Source organism: Anopheles funestus, chromosome 2RL (genome assembly GCF_943734845.2).
Source record: "Anopheles funestus chromosome 2RL, idAnoFuneDA-416_04, whole genome shotgun sequence".
Lineage (NCBI taxonomy): Eukaryota > Metazoa > Arthropoda > Insecta > Diptera > Culicidae > Anopheles > Anopheles funestus.
In genome coordinates this window covers 73916282-73942495 of record NC_064598.1, presented here as the reverse complement: position 1 = coordinate 73942495, position 26214 = coordinate 73916282, and the positions used below count along the sequence as shown (strand labels likewise).

The following is a 26214-nucleotide window of genomic DNA, read 5'->3' as shown; positions in this document are numbered from 1 at the left end:
AATTTTGGAGTTTTTCAAACTTATTCGAGCTATTTTCACCCTTGCAAGCGTTCATGTGCCTTAAAAATCTCCCTATTAGCGTTCCAAGGCTGATTAAATAACAAAACAGTCGCCCGCACACACGCTGGATTCGGATTTTTTAACGGTTTTTGCGAGAAAAATTCAAATTTCGGCGAAAATTTCAATTTTCGTTGTTGTTGTTGGAAAAACGACGGTTGCTACCTGTGTATGCGACCTTGCGTACAACGTTCGATGGCTGCGTACTGGAAGAATACGGTACGCAGCCAAATTTTCGCGGCGAAAGTTTTTTGAAATTTTTAAATTTAAACGTTTTTTTTAAATCGTGTCTGTTGCTGCTATTTTTTGGATTACACATATTCTGCCCCACATTTTTGACTCTGGAATCAATTTGTAGAAATACAACTACGTTGTAATCCTCGTGTAGTCGTTTTTCCGGTAACTCCTCACTCGAAGATCGCTTCTGTATCTTTCTAGGTGTACGTGCTGTACGTCTACTGGTGTAGTGCATTCCCGATTCAATTGCTATACAACGCAAAAATAGTGAATGTTTGACCCTCTTCCTCCGTATCGTAGCGTGTCGTGTCCCTCCAACAGGTTCGACTCCACCTGAACTCGATCTGCTCCTCTACTTCTCGCGCCGAACGGCTTTCTGGTCTTGCCATCCTTGGGCGCCTCATCACGTAATATAAGAAATAAGTAATAAAATTTATTGTTTTGATGAAGTCGTTGAAGTCGATGAAGTTTTTTAAGCCCAGTGACGATGTTTCAAAACAATGGACCATCAACGGATTGTCGCCGGATGCTGTTAACTCCTGTAATACAAACAATGCATGCTGCTAACAGTATCACAGATTTGTTCGTTTGGTTTTCTTGTGTGTTAGGCGTTGGAAAATCTTGTCATAATTTTTCCGGTAGCCAAAAGAAATTGCAACAAGATAAATAGGTGAACGAAGATGTTTTTGCCCACCGTGTCATACACCGGGCAAAATACAATCGGCATCGATTATTAGAAGGCGGATAGTTCCAATTAGCCGCAAATTCGAGTACCATACAGTCGAACTTGTCCGGCTTTTTTCTCATTTCATGACCGTCGCCGTACCATCAATACTCAGGTAATCATGACTACGATTCCGACATAGCTTCCAAAACAGATCGAACTCCTGTATGCAGTGGGCTATACTGTATTTTTCCATCATAAAAGCCAAATGCGTTGTTTATACCGACATTTATGAAGGAAGTTCAACATACCAGTAATAAATTAATTAACAATGCAGCAAATATTTGAGAGAAAAGAAACTTATTTAAACAAATTCGCATTAAAATACATCAATTTATAAATCGCAAACGCGACATTTGCTAAGCGTTTAGAGACGGAGTAAGATATTTTTGAAATAAAAATGTATGAATAGTTGGGGAACCATAACCGTTCCGTGGTCAGAGCTGCTAGAACGTCAGATCCTTGTTCAAATGGGTTGAAAAAGTTGAAAGATTGTTTCCCATTTATCCGATTTACTCATACTATCGATATCCAATCTTCCCAGCCTTCTGAGGGATAATGGACGATCGAGAAAACATTCGTCGCTGTTTCCTGCAGTATAAGATGAAAGCAATGAAGGCGTAAGGTGTGGAAAAGAGCCTCATACAAACCTCAATCATGGTGAGATCTTTTTTTATTCAATGAAGCTAAAACCGTCATCGGCACACAAGTAAAAGTACCAAACAGAAGTTGTTTTTCACTTAGAGACACAATCAGTTTATTGCTTTGCTAAACACATTACAATAATGATACAGCGTTCGACGGGTGTGAATGTGTGAAAATGGAGTGTTGTGCATGTGTGTCTGGTATCTTACAGATAACTAAACCCTAAAAAACAATCAATACCTAATCGTTGGTTAATAAATTAGCTTACACTACAAACAATTGCATTTTCATCTGATCGCCCCGTTCTAACAACTCTTCCTACTTTTTGCTACGGATCTTTACTAGCTCCCAACCCAAAGTACACTGGGTTTGTGTTCTGTGTCTTCCCTACTGTGTGGTATTTACAACATTGCTTCTACAACAACCTTCTTACACCTAACAGAGTACGCCGCTTCTATTCCCGTCGAGCAGAAGTTAATCACAAATTTCAATGTTAATGCTATTTTCGCTATTGGTATCGGTCAGCTTGGAGCGTACGACGGCCGACACGATACTGCAGCCTTCCGATTCCTCCCCGATCGACTGGGGCGATGAGGACGAACGGTAGTCGCTGGATGATTTACAGCGCACCGCAGTCACCGGCGTGGCAGAAGGTGACGGACACGACTTGGACGGTGACACGGACGGTGAGCAGTGGTAGTGGTATTTGTCATCGAGCAGCGAATCGGTCTGTGGCTTGCCGGAAGGATCCGACACGCAGGTAATGGTAACTCGATCGTCAATCTTCTGTTTCTTGCTCTCGGGCTTCTTCAACAACTCCTCAATGGAGTACGGATTGCGCTTCTTCGAAATGGATGTCTGTAATATTAGGCAAAAGTAATAGCATGTTTAGAATATTAGCTTGTCTTTGAACATGCTAGTAAGGATTATCAAACTCACCCTTAAATCGTCGTGGTTATCCGACGAGTCGTCACTGTTGACGTCGGTGATTTGTACCGGCGACGATGAAGCATTCGAAGCAGTCGTGTCACTGCGCAAACTTGGCTCAATTTGACCCGGAAACGCGGCACCTCCTCCGAAAGGATTGCCGTACGTGAAGTATCCATGGGGAAAGGCAGCAGCTGCTGCTGCGGCTGCCGCTGCTGCAGCCGCCGCCGCTGCTGCTGACGTAGCACCGGAAGGATCGGCACCCGATGCGTGCTGTCCGACTCCACGGTTCGCCGCGTAGAACAGGCTCGTGTTCCAGATCCAGTGTTTCGGAAGGTATGGCATCTGAGCGGTGGCGGGTGCAATCGATGACACCGGTGTGCCACTGGTCGGTGTCGATCGGGTGGAGGACGAAGGTTCACTCTTGGAGTCGGCCCCTTTCGGCGAGCTCAGGTCGGGCATGCTGACGGAGGGCGATGGTTTACCGAGGCCGTGGTGATGATGATGACCCGCTGTTAGAGGTTGCGCTTGATGGGGAGACGATTGCTGATGATGATGGTCGGTGGATTTGGTGGTCGGTGGGAGACTTTCGTGCTGAATGATATTGACAGCCGCCGTCCTTTGTACGATCGGACCCGGTGCTCCCGGTGGTGAGCCGTACGGCGAGTGGTGGTGGGACATGCTGGGATGTTTCGGAGTGTGATCGGGAGAAACACCGGCCATACTGTAGCGGTACTGGTTGAGCAGGGCTTGATGCTGTTCAAGCGTTTGACTGTACAGAGGGTGAGATGACATCGCTTTGGACTGCATGTACGCGGCGGACGAATGGGATGACTCGCGAAGCATTTGTTCTGCAAACATGAAACAAAAGAAAAACATTCATCAGATTAAATTGCAACTGATTTGAAATGTTTCTTTTTTAAAGGTTTTTTTTGTGAATTATTGAGCATTAAAATTATTGTTTTGGAAATGAATTCAGCGAAGATTTTAAGACACATCATCATCTCTTCACGTTTCCAGGGATTACCATTGATAAGGAATATATTAATCTAAAATTCCGATACTATCCTAACAATATTTAGAAAAACAAATCGCTTGATGACCAGATCATTTAAGCAAAAATATTTAAATGAGAAAACAGTTTCATCCTCGAAAGAAACTAATCCCAGCTTGACCTTGAAATATGTTATGCATCCCTTTCCTTAAACACCTTTCCAAACCCAGTGGCGTTTGATCTCAATCTATCGTGGTATATAATTTTCGATTTTTCTCAAAATCTAAACCCACTCACTATGGCAGAAAACGAACGAAAAATCCTTCCAAAAAAAAAAAACAGCGAAAATTGTCTCGAAAGCAACACCTCAAAGACACACACACACCATTTCCACACCTTGCCTAACGATAGGTTACCGTACTAGCCGCCCATTCATTCCGTCTGGCACCTTGAGATGCATGTGATGTGTCTGGCATTTGCATAAAAATCATGATGAAAGAATATGTGTGCGCACACCCGAATTCCGCGCCTTCTTTTCGCACTCATCGCACTTGAAAGCGAATGCACCCGAACAGGCCAGAGTAGGCCTTCATCCACAGCTGTTTGGTTTTGCTGAGGATCCTTTCAGCACCGTTCCGATGTGCGGAAAATGCGAGACAAACAAGTCGAAAAGAAGAAATATGAAGAAACACGCCTAAAACGATCCCTTCATAAACCAAACAACGGCCAAACGGTACGATCGGTAGGGCTCAATTAGGAAGTTTACTTCCGAACAATGCATCGGTCTGTTGCCGGTCAGGAACGGTCAGGAGCAAGAACGGGTTCCGAGTAGTGATTAAGTGACCTAATAAAGTGCGCAATCTACAATCGAAACACGACCAGGACGAAACCTAATGTACTGCTCCGTGATCAGACTGACCGACTGACGGATTGTCTGTCAAGAGGTCTCTCATTACCGGTTCATATCGCAGTGCAATTATCAAATTGCATCCAGCAGTGATCGCGCACTCGTTCCGTACAGCTGAAGACGAGCCAGCAACCAGCAACAGCGCAACGATCCTCAACGATCGCTACCAATTTGAAAGCAAAAGGATGAAAAACAAAAACCCTCCAGCGTGAGCAAGACACAACTCCCCCTTGCTCATTCTCAACGCAAGTGCATCTGGCGCATGACTCAAATACGGGGAAATGTGGTAAAAGTGTGCTCATTGAATGATTACATTCTCTGCACTTTCCGTACGTACTCATTATCGTACTGCATCGTGAAGACCCACAAATACCCACGCCGAAAAGGACTCGTGCGAAAACGGGCGCACGCTTTCCCCTTCGGGCGTAAGTGAACGCAAACAGTACACATCAATTGCGGCGGCCCTTGCGACGATCCATGTACGCGCGCATACACATTCTCTCCCTCGTGATGGCGTGTGCCTGCGTAAGGACACCTTTCGGGTGCCGTAAGTAACGTTTCTTAAGTGAAATAAGCGCCTGATCATCATGATCATGTCTGCAATCATGATGATGATGTCTGCGTTAATGGACTGTTTTGAAAAATGACTAACAGAGATCCCCAAGCCCATCGGTCCAGTTCCCTTCTTGGTTTGCGCGAGAACACACACCCGGGTCCGGGATAAATTATGCAAATTTAATTAACCACAAAAAAGTGCGCTTGCAAACATATACACCGCTAATAGTGCCTCTTAATGTCAACAAATTTGTCATCTCGATATGTACTGCAGCTTTATGCGCTCACACGCCATACACGCCCGGTTGCACAAATATGAAGGCACAGCGGTCAGCAGGCACTTGTCGTGTGATAATGTTGTTAAAATTACGATCGCAAGATGGTAAGGCTGATAAGGCTGTAAATGAGCAAATTAAGTGATGGGTTTCACACCACAAATTAGTAAAAGCTGTCAAAGCTGTTGAAGCTTGCTCGGACTTCAAACAGGCTGTCAATGATCGATCAGTGTTTTGCTTTCACTCACTGCTGCAGACAGCAGCAGGACAGGAGTGAACAAATTTGTAATGAGAGCGAATGGTTAAAAACGAGCTTTTGAAAATGTTTTTGGTTATCGATCAATCAACGATCAGTAAAGCGATATATTCGAAGATTGTTCAAATTGATTTCCTCCTTACATGAGAGCGTGGGAATCAAGAAATTTTTGCTCTTGAAACGCCTTTAAAATGGCCTCTGATTATTCCATCCTTAACATCCTGAATATGCGGATCTCTTCGATTCCAAATATCGTTTATATAGTTATCCTCTTATTACTAACAAAAATGCTAGAAATATTGTAGATAAACGAAGTGCTCAGATTACAGCCGATATCCATCATATTCATATGAGTTTTCCCTTGGAATACGTAAGGAATTGCACTTGCATTTATTGAGAATAGTTTCTTTGTTTCTCTTGCATCGTAATTGAATTCTTTTTAGCATATTTACAAAAACAAAACATTGTATCCTTTACACCCCTCCTAATCACCATCGATCGACAAATTGGCTACTTCACACCTTCCGGTGGCAACAAAACAACCACAAAGAAACGCAATCCCTGTGTCGTAACACATGCAAACTTCACACCGTAACCGTACTTACCGTTCGAAGTCATATCGTCCGTCCACATGCCACCGTTCCGCAGTATCCGATTCACCGAGCTGACCGAAGGTATCGTGTTGGGGTCACATATCCGCTGGGAAAGCAGCTGATCCCGGATCTCCCATGCAAACATGCCCGGATTTTCCTGCTTGAAGCGTAGAATTTTCTTCACCACCGTCGGTGTTGCCACTTGCTGTAAAAAAAAGAAGCAATAATAGAGGCGAAAACGGGTAAAAAAAGACTTCTTTAGTAATAGGAACCAGTTAAGGGTGTAGAAAATTGCTACATGCATTACCGGTGTGTTCGGTAATAAACGCTAGCACGGAATTTTGCTGCACGGAATTCTTCCCCGATTCCGTGGTCGTTGCATCATGGGCGGCGTATGGTCATTTAGTATATTGCCACCATAAATTTGTGCTCCCTCAACGCCTTATCAGTGTCCGCTCGAAAACAAAACACTCCTGCAACTACGTTACGGAAGTAAAAGGGTGGGAAATCATCGGCAGTTTGCACTCCATTATGTAAATCATAAGCATGTAGCAACCATATCGTAGTGGACCGCAAAATTGCACCAATAAATTGTACTTTGTCGCATTTGTGGTAGTAATTTGTCGTGACTGCCCGGGCAGAGACGGTCTTTTTGCTGTGAACGCATCAATCATAAGCTTCAATTATAAATCTACGCCTGTAATGCTATTACGTGCCGAAAAGGTGAGTTTTGGACTTGCTTGGACTCAAAACAAAACAAAAACACACACACAAAAAACCACCATCAAATGCTTATTTTCTAGCAGTGGTTTACAGCCAGGGGGTTCCACCTGATGGTAAGAATTTATAGTCCTCCAAAAACAAAAAGAAAATAATCCGACGATGGGATAAACCTTACCATGCATCATCGGACCAAAAAACAAAAAACACCCCGGCTCGCTCCGAACCGACCGGACGTTATAAATCGCTCCGTTTTACGAGATTGGCAAAAGGGCGAAGCGAACTTTATTGTCGGGAAAATTGAAACAAGCCGAAACAATAAGCACTAGGAAAAGGAGAACTTTACTTCTTGATGGAGTTGATTAGAACGTCAAGGTTTACGCCGTTGATAAATTAGTAAACCTCAACAAACCCTTCTTTTGAAACCTTTTAAAGAAAAAAAAAAACTCTTCAGAAAATGTGATCGTGATCTAGAAACCCACTTACTACCCTTTTTCCTTCAATGAGTTTAAAAGGAAAATTTCATGGATGAACTGTAATTTTTACGCCAATCGTTCCGACTTTCAGGAACGTAACGACTGTTCCAATACCGGAACAGGGCTTTTAATCGTTATCAAAAATGCCTAAAAATAGCCCGTCGAACGGAATCGGAAATACCTGGTGGGTGTTGATAAGGAATCGTTTTTCCAAAGGGAGTTCAGGACATAGCGTTCTTTAAGCATTATTTCCGAAGGTGCTTAGCCATGGAGATAAGCGAACATTTTCAACTTTCATTCAAATCCTCAATTCAAATCCTTGAATGTATTCAGGAAATAATCGTTAAGAAAAAACAAAACTTGATTCTACTCTATTCCCTTTTTGAATAGTTTATTGATTTTTTTGTGATACGATACACAGTATACCACACCACCGAGAGTGCTCCAAAAGGTGATTGTATAAAGTGGTACCGTCCCATTACAATTAGTATACACACTTCTCAATACTACATAAGTTTTGATTGCATAAGGTTAACTACTTGCAAAACATAACTTTAACAGCGCAGTTAGCGCGGTCACTCCGCATCAAGTGGACGATTAATTGAGCTGAATTGCAACATACCGGTGTATGCAAATGTAGAGTGGCAATAATTTTAATTGCAATCTCATTGTTTCATCAATCCGTTCGGTCCATTCGGGCTAGTGTTACCTTCGTCCTGTTTTATTGCACCACCCTTGTACAAGCTTGCCAATCGCACCACAGCAAAACCCGTACTGGGCCCTTTCGAGTGTCTGGGAATGCAGAATGTGCCGTTCTATTCGATTGCAATCGATCGGACCATTCGATCAGGGTCATTCCTGGCCAAAGTTACCACCCAATATCCCTATCTTAGCGTTGGTTCACCTTGACGCGATTTGATGTCGTAAAATAAAATAATCGACACGTCCGTTTACCGATTCCCGTGGCACAGGTGTGTGTGTGTGTGTTTGCATGCATATTTTGTAATGTTCTACCATCGCATCGTGACGCCGACAAATCGAAACTCGACTTTGCACCACGAAGAATGCAAAGATTTGTCGGAAAACAGTGAAAATTATTTTATGATTACTATTGCGCGCTCGGGCTATCGGAGCGCCACAATCATCGTACGGATGGTTCGAGTCTATGCATATTTTACAAGATTATTAACACCTTCAGCGGTTTTGGCGTGAGATTCGTGCAGCTGATCGACCGGACCAGCTGGCCGGACCGTTTATGGCTGAGGCGCGCCGTGATCATTATATTGCACGGCATGGAGCGGCGATGATAGTATATGATTTGTTATGGCAAACCATAATCGGCAACCACTGGTTACGATGTTATCAATAGCGATCAGCATCAATGTAAGCTATGATTTTTGTCCGAAACAGCATCGCGACACGAGACAGTCAGACAGAATTACACTGAATTCATTAGTGCACCTAACCGATGAGAGAGAAAAAATGGACTTGTTGGGCAATTGTATGGAGAAATGGCATTTTATTCTATAAAATCTAATGGTTCGATCAAACGAACGATACTTTATATTTATTATGTAAAAAGCATTTCTATTTAGAAGAATCTGTTCTGATTATGAAATGATAATGAAGTTTAGTTATCAACTTGAATTAATTACACAATCTTAATGTTGGCATTTAAAAATACACTCGATTTCCTGGATAAATATCGGAACAGGACTTATTTTTATTTAAAAAAAACACACAGATCAGATGAGATTACAGTAAATTCAAAATTCAGTGGAAAAGCTACTTCTGCTTCAATTTCAACAAAATTTACAAATGATCCACTGGAACTAAAAGCTTAACATATGCAAATTTGGACACTTAGACGATATATTTCTCCATCAAAATATGGTAATGAAACAAGGAACTTGTAAAAAACTCAAAATTGAAAAGTTTTTCTCATAAATTAAAAACAATAAAAATTAGTATTCTCATATCTTCAAAGTACAGAAAACAATACAAAAATATTCCCTCGAATCGAAATAAAAGTCAAACTTCAATAACTTCATTCAGCCTGGATCGATAGCTCCAGCTCAAACTCCTTAAGAAAAAAGGAGGAGTTATGCTATTGTGCAAGATAACAAAAAGAAACCAACAAGATCGCAAACTCCCCACGAAGAAACTCGCGAGCACAACCCACTGTGGATGCTGGTGCGATGTCACTGCGCCTGTCCCTTTCTACAAGCAGCGACCGAATCCGATGAGAAAATCGTGCTTCCATGCGCGGTCCCCCCACGCCCGTTTCGAACAACCCGAACAAAAACCAGAAATGGAACATGTAAACGGTATGCTACAGCGCACCACCATAAATCATACAACATGCTCCTGGGTCGGCGATACCATCGGTCGGCTCGGGATACGGCCCCCGTAAGGGATTTGTCTGTGCCACACCGGACAGTGCTACCGTGTGGTCCGTGCTGGATGCTGTAGTGCGATTTAGTAAATTTAAATTGAATTTTATGAGTGAACGCTTATCGGTCCGAAATCATCACCACAGAGGAAAGAGAGACAAGAGAAAATTGACCGCCCGGAGCCGGCTGTCGTCAGTTCTGTGAGGATCGCGGGTAGTAGGTTCCGTTTTGTTTCCTCTTTGTTGGGACTTTTTTCCCGTTTTAGTTTTTGACTTTCAAAGTACGATGGTGTGAACATGACATCGTACGACCACCGGCGTGGCAACAGCATCGCCCCGAGGACGACACAACCGGACGATGTTTTCTCCCAGACACCAAACCATCAAAGCCAGGCGAAAGAAACAAAACATAACCATAGCATTAGCATAAATTAAACCGCCCCAAAATGCAGCTGTGGACAGAACAACGATTCACAACACACATCAACACTTTGATTCGGTTGCATCGCGACCATACCCAAAAAAAAAAAAACATGAAAACCCCCAAAAAGCACATCCAATTATCATTACCGTTTAATTATTTCCCGCTTCCGATGCAAACGGAGGTGTTGCGATAAGCGTGCTGGGAGAACAGTGTTTGCTGGCGCAAAGTACTTTGTCGTAAAAGCCCGAAAAAATGAATGATTACTTTTCCGGTGATTTATAATTACTGTCCATGGCCACCTATCAACCCGAAACGAAGTTCATTATGTGGTGTACTTGCTGGGAAAATGTGACACTTTTCCCACGTTCAACGGTGATCATCTCTCCACCGGGGGTTGAGGGGTGTTTTAGTCGAATGTGATAAACAAACTCCATTATCAGTCGGATGCATGCCTGCAGGAGGTCAAACAAATCACATCGTTAAGGTGGAACGCGTAATGGTTGGTGAGCTGGAACATCTAGACAGCAAGATCATCGATCCAACGCAGGCTGTCCAATGATTTATTTTTCGTCGATCAAACAATTAATATCATAACAATTAATCGAAAAATATTGGAAGATTTTCTAACAACTCACATCCATCCACACGGTAGCGTGTGGAATAATTTTCGGATATTTAGATTCATGTCAACATTATTACCCTAATCATCAATCAAACCCTTCCACCGGTGGCGCACGACAACCAATTTCCCAAACTCGAGGGGAGTGTGTGTGTAACGATGTCAATTCGTCCGTTCAGGGGTGCACCAAATCGTATCATAGTGCCGTGCAAACACGGAACCAAAAGCGTTGATACGAGTTGGGGGGGTGATAAGTGGAGCAATATTTCCGGTAGCACGCAGCCAGATGAAAAACATCTCGTTAGAGGATCCTTTTTTTTGTCAACTGGTTTTGTCAGCTATGAATCGTAACAGTGCAAAACAATCCTTCGCAGCAATAAAGCTAAATATGTTCTGTTTAATTATTATCAGTACTCCACGTAATTCTTTTTAGAACTACAAAGGCGCATAAAGAGGCAACATAAAAGTGAAGATCCTAAAAAACTCTCTTCTTTTAAAGCATCATAACCATTTGCTGTAACAGTTATTACCCTTACTATAAAAAAAACTAAATTCTAATAAATATTTCAGTACATAATGACAAAATATTGTGCCATAAAGAATAATTACAATCCATTAAATGATTCACAAAACGATCGTGTTATTCTACACGAATAAACGATGAATAAAATGTTTATCAAGATGTCATAAAACTTACTTTAAATACTCTATTACATATTTCATCACACTGCAGCTCAGGGAATCTATCACCCACATGTGGACATCGGCTACATCTTGATAGACCCAGTAAGCGATGGTCCAAGCGTGCCACTATAATGGCGATCTTTTCCAACGGTCATGCCACCGGTGCACTTTAACCCTGGTTTTAAAAATGGAGAATTCTCACCGCTTCACGGACCCACCTATCGTCACAGAACCCGATCCTGCACCCAACGGTACGCAACATGACAGTGACACATTGGTTCACATTATAAATAATTATCCTTTATTCGATTCGAAGACCCCGTTGCCCCCCGGGTGGGGGCTCTATCTCTTCTTTCCGATCGGGCTTTCAATTTGGGTTCCATAACTTTGGTACAACACTCATTCCAATAACAACAACAAAAAAGCGACGTCCTCTACACGGATCGGTGCTAAAAACGTGCCGGAAACACACGCGGCAGGGTGTTGAATGGGAGTTGGAGACTATGGGGGAAGAGAGAAACACCAAGTTGTTTACGACACGCAATTAGTCCTTTTTTCCGAGCGTCCTGGCTGACCCGTCGGAAAAGTGTTTTTTTTGTTTGTTCCTCCAGTGACCGGAAGGATGGCTGGAAAGGAATCCATTTTGTTCGGTTCCCCTGTTTCTGTTCGTGCATGACGCCACCGGCGAAGTGTTCTCCCTGTTACAACTTTGCTTATTCCCACCGCAAAAGGATCTACCACAAAGTAGTCGGAAGTGTAAGTGTGTCCGTTTTACTGGCAGTACCACAGTGCAGCCTACCACCAAGGAGAATTTCCTTCACAGTTCATTAGTGGAGGCAGCCCTTTGCCAACCAACGGGACGAACACACGAATCGATCCTGTTTGTTGCGTTGCAGGAATAATTAAGATGGCGCATTTCCGATAGCTCACCCTTCGTATGGTTTCTTTTGCACCGTTTGCTTAGTGGTTCTTACCTTTGTTTTACTGCCACCGATCGAACCGGGCCGTATCGATCCTGTTTCGTAGAAGCGGGTCAAAATTTTCGATACACATCCTGCGGGAAAAATGGTACCAATCGGAACGGAAACCAAACGAGCAATGGTTAATCTATCGATTTAATTAGCTTTCTTCTAGGGTGATGGCAAGTGGCCTCGATAAATGGCTTCGGTGAGTTGTGGAACCGGCGTACTTACCATGAGACACGAGAAGCTGCCGGGAAATGTCGCACGGTCGAACGCCCATCAACGCCAGCTCGACGATTCGCCGTCGGACAATGTCCGGCAGAGGTCGACCATTGACGAAGACTCCTCCCAGCTGGTTGACACCCGCTTGGCCTGCACATAAAAGGAGAGATAGATAAAGTAAAGTATCACGTGCAAGCGGAAAACTACACCCCTGTGGAAGAAAATAACTCAAGATACGGACAGTGAAAAACGGAAGCCTTAAAAGCAACTCTACTGATGCGGCTGATATCAATCGATCGATTTCTTACCCTCAAAACACAGATAGTAAGAGCTAAATACACGCAAGGTTACAAAAATAGCAAGTTTCGGTGTAAAACCCCTAAAAAAAAACAAACAATCCATTTCAACCTCGAATGTGCCGGTTAGGAATTTGGTTTCGGTTCGGCATTTACAAGTCGCGGGGTGAGGAAAATTGAACACGTGTACGGGGGTCCAATTAAACCGCTATGCAATCCGAAGCGTCCGGGCGTTCTACGGGCTTCGAAAGTTTCACACCACAAAATTTCACGCAAAACAAGCACCCGGTAATGAGCACAAATTTGCACCGCAAAGGCCGATCCTCGGAATGGCAATTTTCACGTGCGTCCGTGTTTCATCGGTGCGTTTGTCATAAATATAATTGCGTTATGAAATGCTCCGACGGATGGAATTTGTCGCAATGTGTTTCGTTCTGCTGCTGCTGCTCCCACGGAATGATCCACTGTGACGAGATAACGGGTAGTGGAATGTCATCGGGCAGGTTTTTCGGGCTGTTAAATGTTCCAAATCGTGGAGAACGCGCTCAAAACGAAACTCTTTATATTCCAAAGGTTTAAGAATTTTAAGTAAAGACTACCACTTGGGAATACTAAATGATTTGAACACCAATTTCTTGTTGAGTTAGTTGGTTACTTCGAAAGGATGTGTCCTAATTCTAGAATACGATCATTTTAAGGGTTAATAACTACAAATTTATTAACGATTTTGCTCTATTTCTTAATTACAACGTACTTAAACATGATTTTTTACCATGAGTTTATATAAAACTAGACATCTAAGATGATGGACATTGTTAGGATATTGGAGCTTATTCGATTAGCAGAACATCAGCAAGAAAGACTGACAGAAACTCTTGATAAACGAAATGGACGTCTTCGAATTCAAATTCTCGAAGGGGATCCTACAGTGATTGTCCATCAGCAAAAAAGGTTTTCACTGTGAAGTTTTTCTTGGAGTGCATATTGAAAGAACGGAGTGGATATCAGAAATAGTTGCCGTCAACAGAAGATATCCTGTGAAGTTTCTTTATTCTCAGAGAAGACTGGTTTGAGATCTGAAGATAAACGTTCGACTTCAAATAGTCAGCTCTCTCAATAAATCAGAGATTCGATAAATTGGGTTAAATGAGTTAAGAGAATGCACTCTTAAGAGAATGCAACTTAAGAGAAGTTTTGTCCAAAGAACTCCTCAAAAATATGTCATTGCCTACGTTTACATCGTCCACATGTAGCGAAGGCTAATCCTCAGGGAGTCGAATAATTTTTGTATTTAGAAAACTTTATATACACAGAAATTAAGGACTAATTGCTCCTTTGAATGTTACGCTATAGAATATAAATAACAAATAAGTTTTTTGGGATTTAAAATATTCTTTTTTTCTGGAGTTATGAAGCTCACCAATACCAGATACTTCACTGCAATGGTTACAATTGGAATTAATTTTAAATCTTTCTACTATTTACATTGTAACTCACACTGTAAATGAAGGTCCTACCCAACATGGGACATATCATAATGCATACCATTGCCGTAAACATTGCGCCCTATCTCCTGCCTTAAACCCATCAGCTCACATTAACCTAATTATAGGCTTTGCAATAATTAAAGTCATCCTTCGGCCACGTGCCTCGTTCTGATCGGTCACCGTCACGTTCACTTCCAACCGCTGCAGTTGCACCAGTGAACAAAATCATTCATCAGAAAGGAATGTACAGCAAAAAAAAAGCAAAACACACCCCAAAGCGCAACAGACACACACCTGCACGAAAGCTAATGACAAAATTGCTAACCTCCCATCAAAGTGCATTTACTTCAATCAAACCGAAATTGGGTTAGAAGTGAGGCAGCGCGGTAAGGATGCGCTGGAAACATCGGTATCATCAGGCTGAGCTGTTGGCACTGGCGCACTGACACATTAAGGAATGCCAAACCAACTGCCTGGCAGGATCCTACCAGGTGGAATCTTGCTCGTAGGCCTGTCTTTTTCACACCCTGTGAAATGCTACAGCAATTGCCAGCAAGCACCTGGTAGTAAAGTGTATGAATTAGAGATAGGCACATACAAACAGTATCCCTTTCTTAAAGTGTGCTTACACATTAAAATACCAACAAATTTTACGAATGAAGTTGCAGTACCCAAGCTTTCATTCCGACGGTTTTTGCATTGATCATGTTCCGTAATTTTACCGTCGGTGGTTATCAAGTGTGCAGAACAATTTATCATCGCACATAACGTGCTCTTGCTGCTTGAAATATGTCTGTGTGTTTACCTTTTCCTCTTTCCAACCAACCACACCTCATGTAGGGCGTCATCTTTACGTATCCAAACCGAACAAATGAGAGGCACGCGACTTCGTAATGCATTGTAATTACATGTTCAGGCTCACTTACACAACACACACACTTGCTCTCGCTGGAAAGGTAATACTTCATCTGGAGGATTCCTGCTGCAAGCAGCTGAGGTGTAAATCTTGTCAGCGAGAATTGCTGGAAGCCAAAGTTCCCAATTTCGACCTTCAGAAACGCAACGCGATATGGAGCTGTAAGCAGCTCGAAGGATGTAGGTTTCTGTGCCAAAGTGTCTCGCATCGTGCGTGCATTTCTGCTTTCCGGTGTCTGGCCGGCCATTCCCATCTTTGATTACACCGAGCGACAGACGCATAATTTGAGGGATGCTCAGTAAAAGCGACGAATTGCATACTTACTGATCGCACCAGACAATTACGAAACCGATCGCGCCTTGAGTTTGATTCCGTTTTGGGAACGCAACTCCCGAAGGCTACTAACTAATGACACTACACTAAGAAACGTGAAGATGTGCTGCAAATGTATGGGTCGGTGTGGTCGCCACCAGCATAAATCAAATATTGATACGACAAATTCGGACCTTCGAACACACCCGTCGGTTATGTTTATGCAAAGTAAGAAACATTTACCAAAAAATTGAACTAAACGCATTTCGGACATTGGTTGATTTAGAAGTTTAGAAAAGAGGGAAAAGAATGGAATCTTCCACAGTGTATGGAATGTTCAGCTGTTCCATCAAATTCTTAAACACGTGAGCATTTGCATGCAAATGATGCAGAAGATCCTAAACATGTCGTGCATTGAAGCTATTCCATTTCTATTCTAATGATGATTTCGTCTACCCTATTTCAAACAAACGATTTCTTTTCACGTTAATCAAACACTGGGCGAAGAATTCATTTCGGTGCACTTATACGAAGTAAAACAAACATCATTCCGATGTATCTGATAAAGCCCAAGCCTTGGTGTCAAGATTTTCACCTCTCTTCAGTCAGATCTGGCATGACATCTTGGGGAGTTACGAATCTGCTTAAAAATGTATTCCGATTCGCAACGAAAAAAAACATCTTCATGCATGCAAACACACCTCGACACACCGTACTTCCATCCGTTTTAGTTTGGTTTTTGTCTACACAACGTTCATTGGAAATTCCTTCCAGGCTTCAAATCCTTCCACCGAATCCGACCACTTCGACCAGTTGTCGAACGGAGGCTGAGTGTCGCAAAGGGTATGAATTAAACATGATATAAACCATAACCGTCGCAAAACGCAACCTACTGGAAGCATAAAATCATATCGATACGTGTGAAGAGGCGAAAAACTTAACCTCTCGGAACAACATCGAAATGTACAACAAAAAACAAAGCCCTCCTCCGTATGCCAACCTCAGTGTGCTCCCGAGTCTGTCCATCAAATCGCAACTGGGAGACGGGAAACAACCCCGTCCGATGCACGTATCATTGGCGCGGTGATCGTGAAGCGTGATAAAAATTTAACCATCCACTGCTACAATGCTGCTCTCATACGCACAAAACCCGATGCGACAGCATCGATAATGAGCAGGATCGAACCGTGATCGCCATCGATGCGTTTCTGGTTGCAGTTTTGTTGCAAGGTTTTAAACGAAGATGAAGAAATTGTTCTGAGCCAAACAAAAAACAGCAAGGAAGACATACGATTGTAGCAATTCGGACCACGATCGACCCATGCTGAGTAGTTTACGATCACCAGCTGCGTACGAAGTGAATTCGGAACGAGACTGAGATTTTAAAGATCAACCATGGACGAAGCTAATCACTTGCTAAAGCTCACCGCTAAGGATATCTTGTGGACAAAAAAAAGAAAATGTTTGTTCGCTTTCTTTTTTATTAAAAATTAAACAATCAATGCGCACCCGGAGCGGATCGGAAGATTGTGTGGAAATCAGTGTAATGACACATTTTCATGCGACGGCCTCAAAAACTCCCAATCATAAAACGATGCGATGCCGTTACGAGGCGCAACAAAATACCGTCACAAGGTGAAATATGTGGTGTGCGAATTGATTGATGGGATATAATTATGATGTCTTGCTTACGCCGCCTGCCCCAGTCAGTTCCCTAGTTGGAATGGATCCCTCACATCCCTTCCCATGGTTTTGCTGGCCATTCCTTCCTCCCTTCGTCGTACCGAGACGGAACGGAAACCGGGAAATATGTTTATGCTTTTTAATATCGACGACATGGCACCGTCCACCCATGTCCATCCGTACGGTACGATTGCGTGCGTGTGTGTGTGTGTGTGTGTGTACCCCGGGAACCGGTGTGTTCGGAAAGCAAACATACCGACCGAAACCGCCTGATATGGCTTCATTACGGGGGCCCGTTTTTCGATCGGATCCTGCAAAAGGAATGCACGGTGCCATGTGCAGGTGCCGGCAGGTCTTGCCGCCGGTACACTTACGCTCGCCGATGGGTGGAGGCTGCACCGAAGATGAACGCTATGCTCATTTAGGAAATAATTTAAAGTACCCCCCAAAAAAAAAAAACAAAACTCCCCACACACATCCTCCAAACCCCAAAAACGGTGGCACCAGGCGTATGAATGAATGGTATGCGAACGGTGTGGAACGGAAACGGAATGGCGATGAACTGGTCAATCTGTCGCGCGTTTTGCGGTGTTGGTGGAACCGTTCGAAAGATGGAACTGATTGTTTTTTTGTTATATATTTCTGTGTTTTATTTTTCTTCTCCCCCTTTATAATTTGCTCTATTTGGTGCCAATTCCAAAACGCCAAATGATTGCCCATTTCAAACCCGGCTGCATACCGCGACTTGAATGAGTTGCAACTGCAGTTCGCACGGAGCGCAGATTCGCTGGCTTTCGTTGTGAAGCTATGCAAAGAATGCACTTTGCAAGACAAAGTAGGACGTTTTGCTGTTAGACGAGCTATGCCAAATGTGACATGAAATATTCAACGATTATAAACTGTTTTATTACTTATTCTATAACACATGATTCAACGACAAGAACGCGTTTTTAGTTCAAAACTAGCTCCATAGGGCTGGAGTTTCCATACCCAGAATCAGCAAGAATTTAATTTAAAATTTGAATCATGATAGCGAGAAGGACCTGATAGGAACAGGAAACTCAAGTGTCTAGTTCCTAAATATTAATATACAATATGAGAGGAAGATTTTTTTAAATTAAATTACTTAAATTATGTACTAAACTCCATCACAGGCATCTATTTTTAATAGTCTGACACGATTTTAAACATTAGATGTACAAGCAAACTTACACTTTTTTCCCGAAATGAAATGTGAATAAATTGTTACATAATTTTCATTCAAATATCTACCAAACGCTTTTCCCACTTTCTGTTCGTATTAAGAAATCCACAAAAAGTTGTGGATTTTTTAGAATAAGATTGAACATTCAATAAAATAAATTAAAAAAATTGGTTCAATAATTTGTGATTTTCTTCGACGAAAGAGAAGCGTATTCATCGAAACAAGTGGATCCTGTCTCAGAAGCATCTCATAATATACGACATCCTTCTGATCCCACCATATGACTTTCTGTGAGTGAATATTACGCTTTAATTCGATTTTACTTAGTTCGTTTGGCTAGTCAAAAAAGATTATTTTCTTCATAATTAACTACATTAATTCAACTACGAACTTATAAAATATCGACAGAAGGAATGATTAAAATTAATAATGAATGTATCTAGCAAGGTTTTAAAACGAAACATCCTCGATTTCTTTGCAATATCTTGCAGTGATTAAAACAATATCTTTTGCATATTCCCCACACATACCAAGTGGGGAATTTAACTTCATTTGATAAAAAAAACCATGCTAATTAGAATCATCCCTCGCCGTGCGATTAACGTTGGGATCGATTTCAACGACATGCAATCGAAATGCCGATCCCGAACATCAAACACCGTTGATGCGTTACGCAAATGTGCAAAAGCACCATTTGCGCTACCATTTCGGTCGTCAACCATCGTAACGGCAGCCCCGCTGCGATGAGCCGCAACCACGATCAGATCGGTCCGGTTAATTATTATGGTCAACTGCAACTGGCCGCCGTCGCCGCCGCCCGGACAAGTACCTGCGTTCGTGCTTATCGGCGGGCGTGGATGGTTGCAGATGGCGCGATGCTAATGGCCGCGCTGTGGCCGCAAAACACGATCGGAGGCACTCGCAAAAGCGCCACTGCGTACGTGGTGGAAAGGACGGCGCCGCCACAGCCACCGGCGAAAACGGTGGCTAGCCTAGGTGAGTTCGTTTGAAAATGGCAAGAAATTAACATTCATTTCATATAAAACTCTCCGTTTATAGCTCGCGAGGCTGCTGCGGAGTGACGACCGGTTGAGGCCACTGACGAGTTCGCCGTCCACCTTGGCTGGACTACCGTTCCCGTCGGTGTCGGTCGGCAAAAGGGTACAGCATAAAATAAAACAACAAAAACTCTTCATGCGCCCCTTACACTCACAGAAGTCGCCATCTTCATCGCACGGCTACGGCGCAGCAAACATAAACCTGATCCTCGGAACGTGTGTTTATACGGTTTTGCTGCCGGTTGCGGCGAGACGAGCCGTTTGTCATCTTTCCAAGCCTCACGCGGTCCACCACTTTACACCAGGCGAAGACAACTTTTACGCTTGCCATTATAAATTTATGTCCGGTGGTCGGTGCCGATGTGTGCACGCCCGCGAAAAAAAGGGCACGGGAAATTAAATAAAACAAACACAGCATACGCTTATGCTCGGGACGCCCGAAATCTCAATCTTTGCCTGCATTGAAGGAGCCCGCGGACCCAGTTTTACGACAACCTGCCCAATTCCCAGCCACCTCGCCCTGGCTGGCCTCGGTTCGATCCGTTTCTGATTGGCTGCTGGATGCTGAATTCGGGGCGGCGGCTTTTTGTACTGTGAAGGATCGCAAAATTTGCGCGAACCGCCGAGTGTCTCTGCGTAAGGGCGATCTGACTTTATGTCAGTAAGCGAAGGGAAGGCCGCCACCGTCGCCGTAGTGGCGAAGAAGGTTTTCATCTTCCCCTGTTTTTTTTTATTCAACCGAAACCCATTGCCAGCCATTGCCAAATTGGCGGAATTTAGCGGTTTAATTAGTCTCACAACTGCGATCGCAAAGCAGAGCGTCGGAGCAATTAAAATACGGCGATTCTAGGGGGAACCCATTAAAGGATGCTGAATGTTGGCGATCTGCATACGCGGGCACCATGCAAAAAGGGCACCGCTGAATGGCTTTTTTTCCCCGTTGGAAATGGACGGACCTTCGGGCAGCAGAATTCAGAAGCTGAAACGTTCCGAAATCATCAACGATCGTTAAAACGGACGGTATCATTCGTCTGGTGCGCCGTTTTTACGGGAACGGCCAATCTCGAACTGGTCCAAGGAGAGACATCAGTATCTGGAACGAAGCTTACCTTAATCGGAACGGGCCGGGGGTCGGTCGTTTCCCATCGGTTGATATGTTCTAATTGATTCAAGACACAAATGCAACATGTATTCTTCTTCTCAAGAATTCCCATTTTATTTAAACCGTCTGAATTCTGGCACTAACCACAACGCATCTATCTCACGGAGGAAAAACATTCCTCAAAACATCTCACGATGACCGTGATGCCACCTTCAATTTTAGTTATTATTTTTCACTCACCACACCAACGACATTATAGATCCTAAAACCTTCCCCAACGCGGTCAAAATCTCTCGGCAGCCTGTTTTTGGTCTCCTTCCTCGAGGGATCGTCTCCACCTGAACCTATGATTATCCTACGTTTCGTTCGTCGATTACACGCAAACAAACGCTATAATTTCTGCCTCCCTATGCCTTGCGGATGGCAAATCTACGGCTATCTAAGCGCAACGCTGCAGCCGACATCTAAATGCACCGTCACCGATGCGGTGCATCGCTAATCAGCAACCTTCCACTACGCTGCCAGGCGCAAAAGACAACCGCATTAGAGCGTGCCGGTTCCGTATCGGAGGCATCGGTCTCCTTCGACCATCGAGCCAAAACTTGATCAGTTACGTCAAACAGCAATCAATTATTTTGATTATATTTCCCACACAAAAAAACACAACTCCGTCGCCTGTGTCGATGAGGTTGAAGTTGTATCGTCTGTGCATTAGAGTGCATTAGAGGACACACGTTGTAAAGACGGGTGTCCAACGGATGCATCTGCCTCGATTGAATCTAATCACAAACTGTAACTCGTACGCTTCCAACGACACACTGTTGCAAGTGGGCACCGTGCCAAATTTTTTTTGGGAATCATTTTTGACATCCGATTCATCGGGATAAGGGTAATTTTTCGGTACAATCCTGAACATTGAAGAAAATGATCAATTATTTATCGTAAAATCATTATGATTAGAAAGGTTTATTCAGTCCTAATGAACAGCTATTGGAACTTCATTAGACCAAATTGCAATGGTTGTTGTGTTAAATAATTGCAATTGCTGTATCTTGTTAAAACAAACATTGACTTATTAAGTCTGAAAATGAACTGGAACTATTATTGATTTGATGTCTAAAGGTCAATAATCAACATCTTTTATTAGGTAAAACAAGAAAGTTTCACTTAGTTTTCATTCAAATTGTTTTCCATCTATCAATCTATCTATTTTTGTTACAATTTGTACCTAGAACTCCTAGAACTAATCAACTCCAAGAACTAGTTGACTGAAGTGTAGTAGTCTGAAAATAGCTATTGATCAAAATATTGATCGAAACACGAGCAAGAAGGGATGATACAAAACATGGAATGCATGGCTTGTGTAGAATTTTCCATAAAGTATCATTCAACGATGTGAAAAACGTAAATGTGAAAAAAGTTACTAATTGATACTCTATATCCTTCATATGCATATTCTCCAGAACATGAGTAAATTGAGGAATTGGGCAATCTTAAGCAGTTTAAAATATAATACTAACAGAAATAGTTCTATTTTGCGGTACTGCATTATCAAGGCCCGGATGGAATTTGGTATCCTACATGACACTCACTGCCATCTACATCATCGGGACTTACAACTCCGATAAATATTTCGCTTCGACGATGACTTTGCCGACTTTGGGTATGTTTTTATTTTGCATTATTGTGAGAAATCTATTTCTTGTATTCAGTTCTTACTTTTTTATAGCACTTTTCATGCGTAAATATTGCCAATCGATATTTCTGGACTTGGACTTGTTTGAAAGTTATTTATCAATTATTCCGTTTGACTCCAATCCTCATGTTTCCAAAACTCCACTTCATCTTCACAATTTGTTAGCTTCGAGATCGCACTTTTATTGTCAAATCTGCTCACAAACAGCTAAAAGGAAACAGACATTAAGAGCATATCATAATCATTTGTTTTTGCTTTAGACTTTGCTGCTTAATTTAACCTCGTAGCCGGATACTCAATCCTTTCTCCGAGGGACGGTCCGGATAAGATTTGATACACGGTCCTGTTGTGTGAAACCGGCGTCGTTATCATATTCCCATCCCGTTGATATGACTGGGGTTCAATTGGAAATGTAATAATTGAAAATCATTCGTATCATATATATATACTATAAGGAAACAATAAAATCAATACAGCAAAGTTAACCTCACGCGTACACGCTTTCTACAAATTAGGTGTTTTCTGCTACAAAATACGATTAATCTTCTTCGCAGCTTGCACCGGAAATGGAGCTTCAATAAAAAAAACTAACCTTTATCCGTAATCTTCAACACAACCCGATCATTCGTGCGGTAGCCACCAGTAACTTCCTTCCCACTAAACACGCCACCATTACACCGGTTGAACAGTTACAGCTTCGCGGGAAGTGATTAAGGTTCGCCTTTTAGTTCCCGCACGGTACGACTAACGATCCGCTTCTGTTTTGTCTGTCAACCCACATGACCCGCAACGGTGAGCCCATCCACCTATAACTCCCACTGCGGTATGCGTAACCACGCACTTGGACGCACTTTTCCCGGAAAACTAACCCAAACGAAACCAAAGCCTTCGGGGCGGCTCCATCGACCCTTAATCCGTGCTCCAGGCTTTGGCCCAAAAAAAACCTTTTGCTCCCAAACATGCAGACGTACGCACTTACCAACGAACAAGGCAAGCGGTTCGTCTTAATTAGGAAAATAAAATGGTAACAACACCTGAAAACATCACTTTGCACCGACCAACGGACGGCGTACGACCGAAACCGTGAACCGAGGAAGTTTCTCCATGCATCGGAACGGCGATCTGTTTCACCGCCGGTTCCCTGGTGATGTGGCAAATGAAGCAGTAAAACAAGTGCGTAGTTAGTTGAAGCAGGTCGAAATGAATAAAACTATACGTTAGTCCATTTGCTGGATGATATAAAAAGTGTAAAATGGTGAGTTTTTTTTGTTTGTTTGTGCACGCTGCATTGAAACTCAATCCGTGTAGCGATTTCCTACACGCCACGGCATGGCACGGTGCTCAGTACCGAGCGCGACCCGCGAATGGAGCATAAATCATGGTACAAGCGTTTTAGAAACGTAACGCTACAGAAGCTTCCACGTGGTTGCGCGTTTTGTAGGCGTCTGCTCCCAAAACTGTGTACTTAACGATCGACGACTACCGACGACTTCTGGAGTTCGTTAGTACGTGTTGCGGGCCAATTAATTCACCGGTGCAGCATCCAGCAACCGGATGCTTCACCGTACTCATTCAAGGCTTACGAAAACGCACACGGAACACTCGCGAGAACTGTACCGGTAACCGTTCCGGACGGCAAAGTGTTGGAGAATGAATTAATTCCACTTCAATCACCGCTGGACATAAACTGACAAAACCACACCGGTACCATATCATTTGATGGGTGTGTATGTTTTTCCTACCCTCGGCAAGATGCTGCGAAACAACACGACACACTAAGCGATCGGTTTGAAGTGACCCTGTCCGTGGCCGTGTTCTGTTCGCCCAGAGTGTGTTCCGTCATTCGTCATTTTCTCGCTCGCCCCGAAGACGATTGCATAAATCTATTCTCTCAGTCAATTAATTGTCAAAGGTAGGTAAAAGAAAAACCGATCGCCGAGTGAATGAAGAGACCGTAGCACACCAGATACACACCATCGTCACTCCATCGTCACTGGGACTTGTACGCGTGAAAACCTGACAAGCAAACTGCAGCACCGCAGGAAAACTGGCAAACGATCACACTACAGCGAAAAAGTTCGATCCTCCGTTCATCATCCAATCGTCACCGCGCGGAAAGATACCATAGATCATTTGCGCTTTGGCCACGATGTCCTTGCGGTTCGGTCGTCGTGCGCTAAAGAAACTGTCGCGTGATACGTGCGGCATGGTAGCAAAAACACAAAACCGCCCCACCAAAGGAGAACGCACAAATCTGACCAACCGAAGCGATGGGAAACAAAAACGCCATCCTTTCCAGTCAACGCGCACACTGGCAGCACCCGGGCAGCCGCTTGATTTATATCGCGAGCTCTATCGGAATGAATAATGTTCCCCACCACCCTCCCCCAGGGGGAGGGGGCACCACAAGCATCCTGCAAAAAGGGGCATCCAATTTAAAGTGATGGGAAATCACTCTCACACGACGCACTCACTGGCGATTGAGCGCAATGGATATTCGATCAACTCGACCCGTCAAACGATGCTTGCGTACGGCAAGGTTCCCAGAGGACAATGTTGGGATTATGCACAACGTGCGCTGATGGAAGTCTCTGCTGGACAAAATGGAAACTACAACAAGAAGAAAAATGTCAATATAGATTTACTTCCCAAAATTTGTTACATTTGTTGTGCTATTCCGTGGAAAGCTTTGTTTGCTAAGTATTTACTTCATAACGTTTTTTTAAACAAACATTTGCTATGTTTTATTTCTGCGGAAGTACTGAGTTTTTGAGTACATTGATAGAGTTTTCATTCATTAAAGTTTTTTGGGGCCTTAGTCCTCATCACGTGCTTCAGCCATCGTATCTTTCCGGCTTTGACAACCGTCAGTATATCTGCACCGCCTCCACATGCCCTGTTCGCACTCACCGCCAAAGATAGTCCATTTTTGAATGGCGAGTGCCTTGGTGTCCTCCGTTAGCATAGTCCATGACTCATACCCATAAAGGACTACCGGACGTATCGGTATGTGATGTATCGCGGATTTCGTGTTTTGCTGGAGTCTTATGGATCTCAGGAGTGAAGGAGAAGGCACGATTTCCCAGAACAATGCACCTTCAGAATTCGCTGCTCAAGTTGTTGTCCAAAGTTACGATTGTACCAAGGTAGCAAAACTCCTCTGCCACTTCGAGATCGTCACCGTCAACTGATACTCTGCTTCCGAGTCGGTCTCTATCACGGACAGAGCTTCAGTCAAGCAGGAACTTTATCGCATTGATCCTCAATCCAATTCTATCTGCCTCGCGTTTCAGGATGTACGATTCATACATCGCCTAAGGTGTTCGTCCGATTTCTGTTCTCGGTTGTAAGTTAAAACTAGGATAAGTTTTAAGTCAATTTGTCACAATATACCCTGTAAATAATCAATGCACTTTCCATCAAAGGAAACTCGCTGAGAAATACAATTTAAAACATTCATGTTATATACCTATTCTGATTGGAGGTTTTGAATAGTTATTCAGAACTTAACAATCAAATTGAAATAAATGTGAAGAATGTATTCTTCTGAAATTATTTGGCCTCATATTTATGCAACCTATAGAAAACTTTCCTATATCGCCTTATAACTAAAACCGATAAAAAATAAACCAAAAAATTATTCCAAGACTTTTGTCCATCAAACAGCAATCCTCTTACTACACTGTGCGTATAAGAAGTCATCACCAACAGGACGGTACTCGCACCAAAACGTATCACATAGCCACCGGCATACCAGCTATCATCGTCCACCGATGAACCATGGACGACGT

General features: G+C 43.1%; 2 protein-coding genes across 2 annotated transcripts in view; both read right to left on the bottom strand.

Annotated features, from left to right (window-relative positions):
- Positions 1 to 1768: 1768 nt before the first annotated feature.
- Positions 1769 to 12558, bottom strand: LOC125774960 (paired box pox-neuro protein-like; the record flags this gene model as incomplete). The annotated part of the gene is made up of 4 exons (XM_049445335.1): positions 1769 to 2521; positions 2603 to 3441; positions 6183 to 6375; positions 12460 to 12558. Coding segments are annotated over 4 exons (1515 nt in total), but the record flags the coding sequence as incomplete, so codon positions are not given.
- Positions 12554 to 26214, bottom strand: part of LOC125766620 (uncharacterized) — a 33380-nt gene continuing 19719 nt past the window's right edge. Inside the window, exon 3 of the mRNA XM_049432814.1 lies at positions 12554 to 12819. Coding sequence (XP_049288771.1) covers positions 12605 to 12819 — 215 coding nt within the window. The 3' untranslated portion in view covers positions 12554 to 12604. The remainder of the gene's footprint in view (positions 12820 to 26214) is intronic.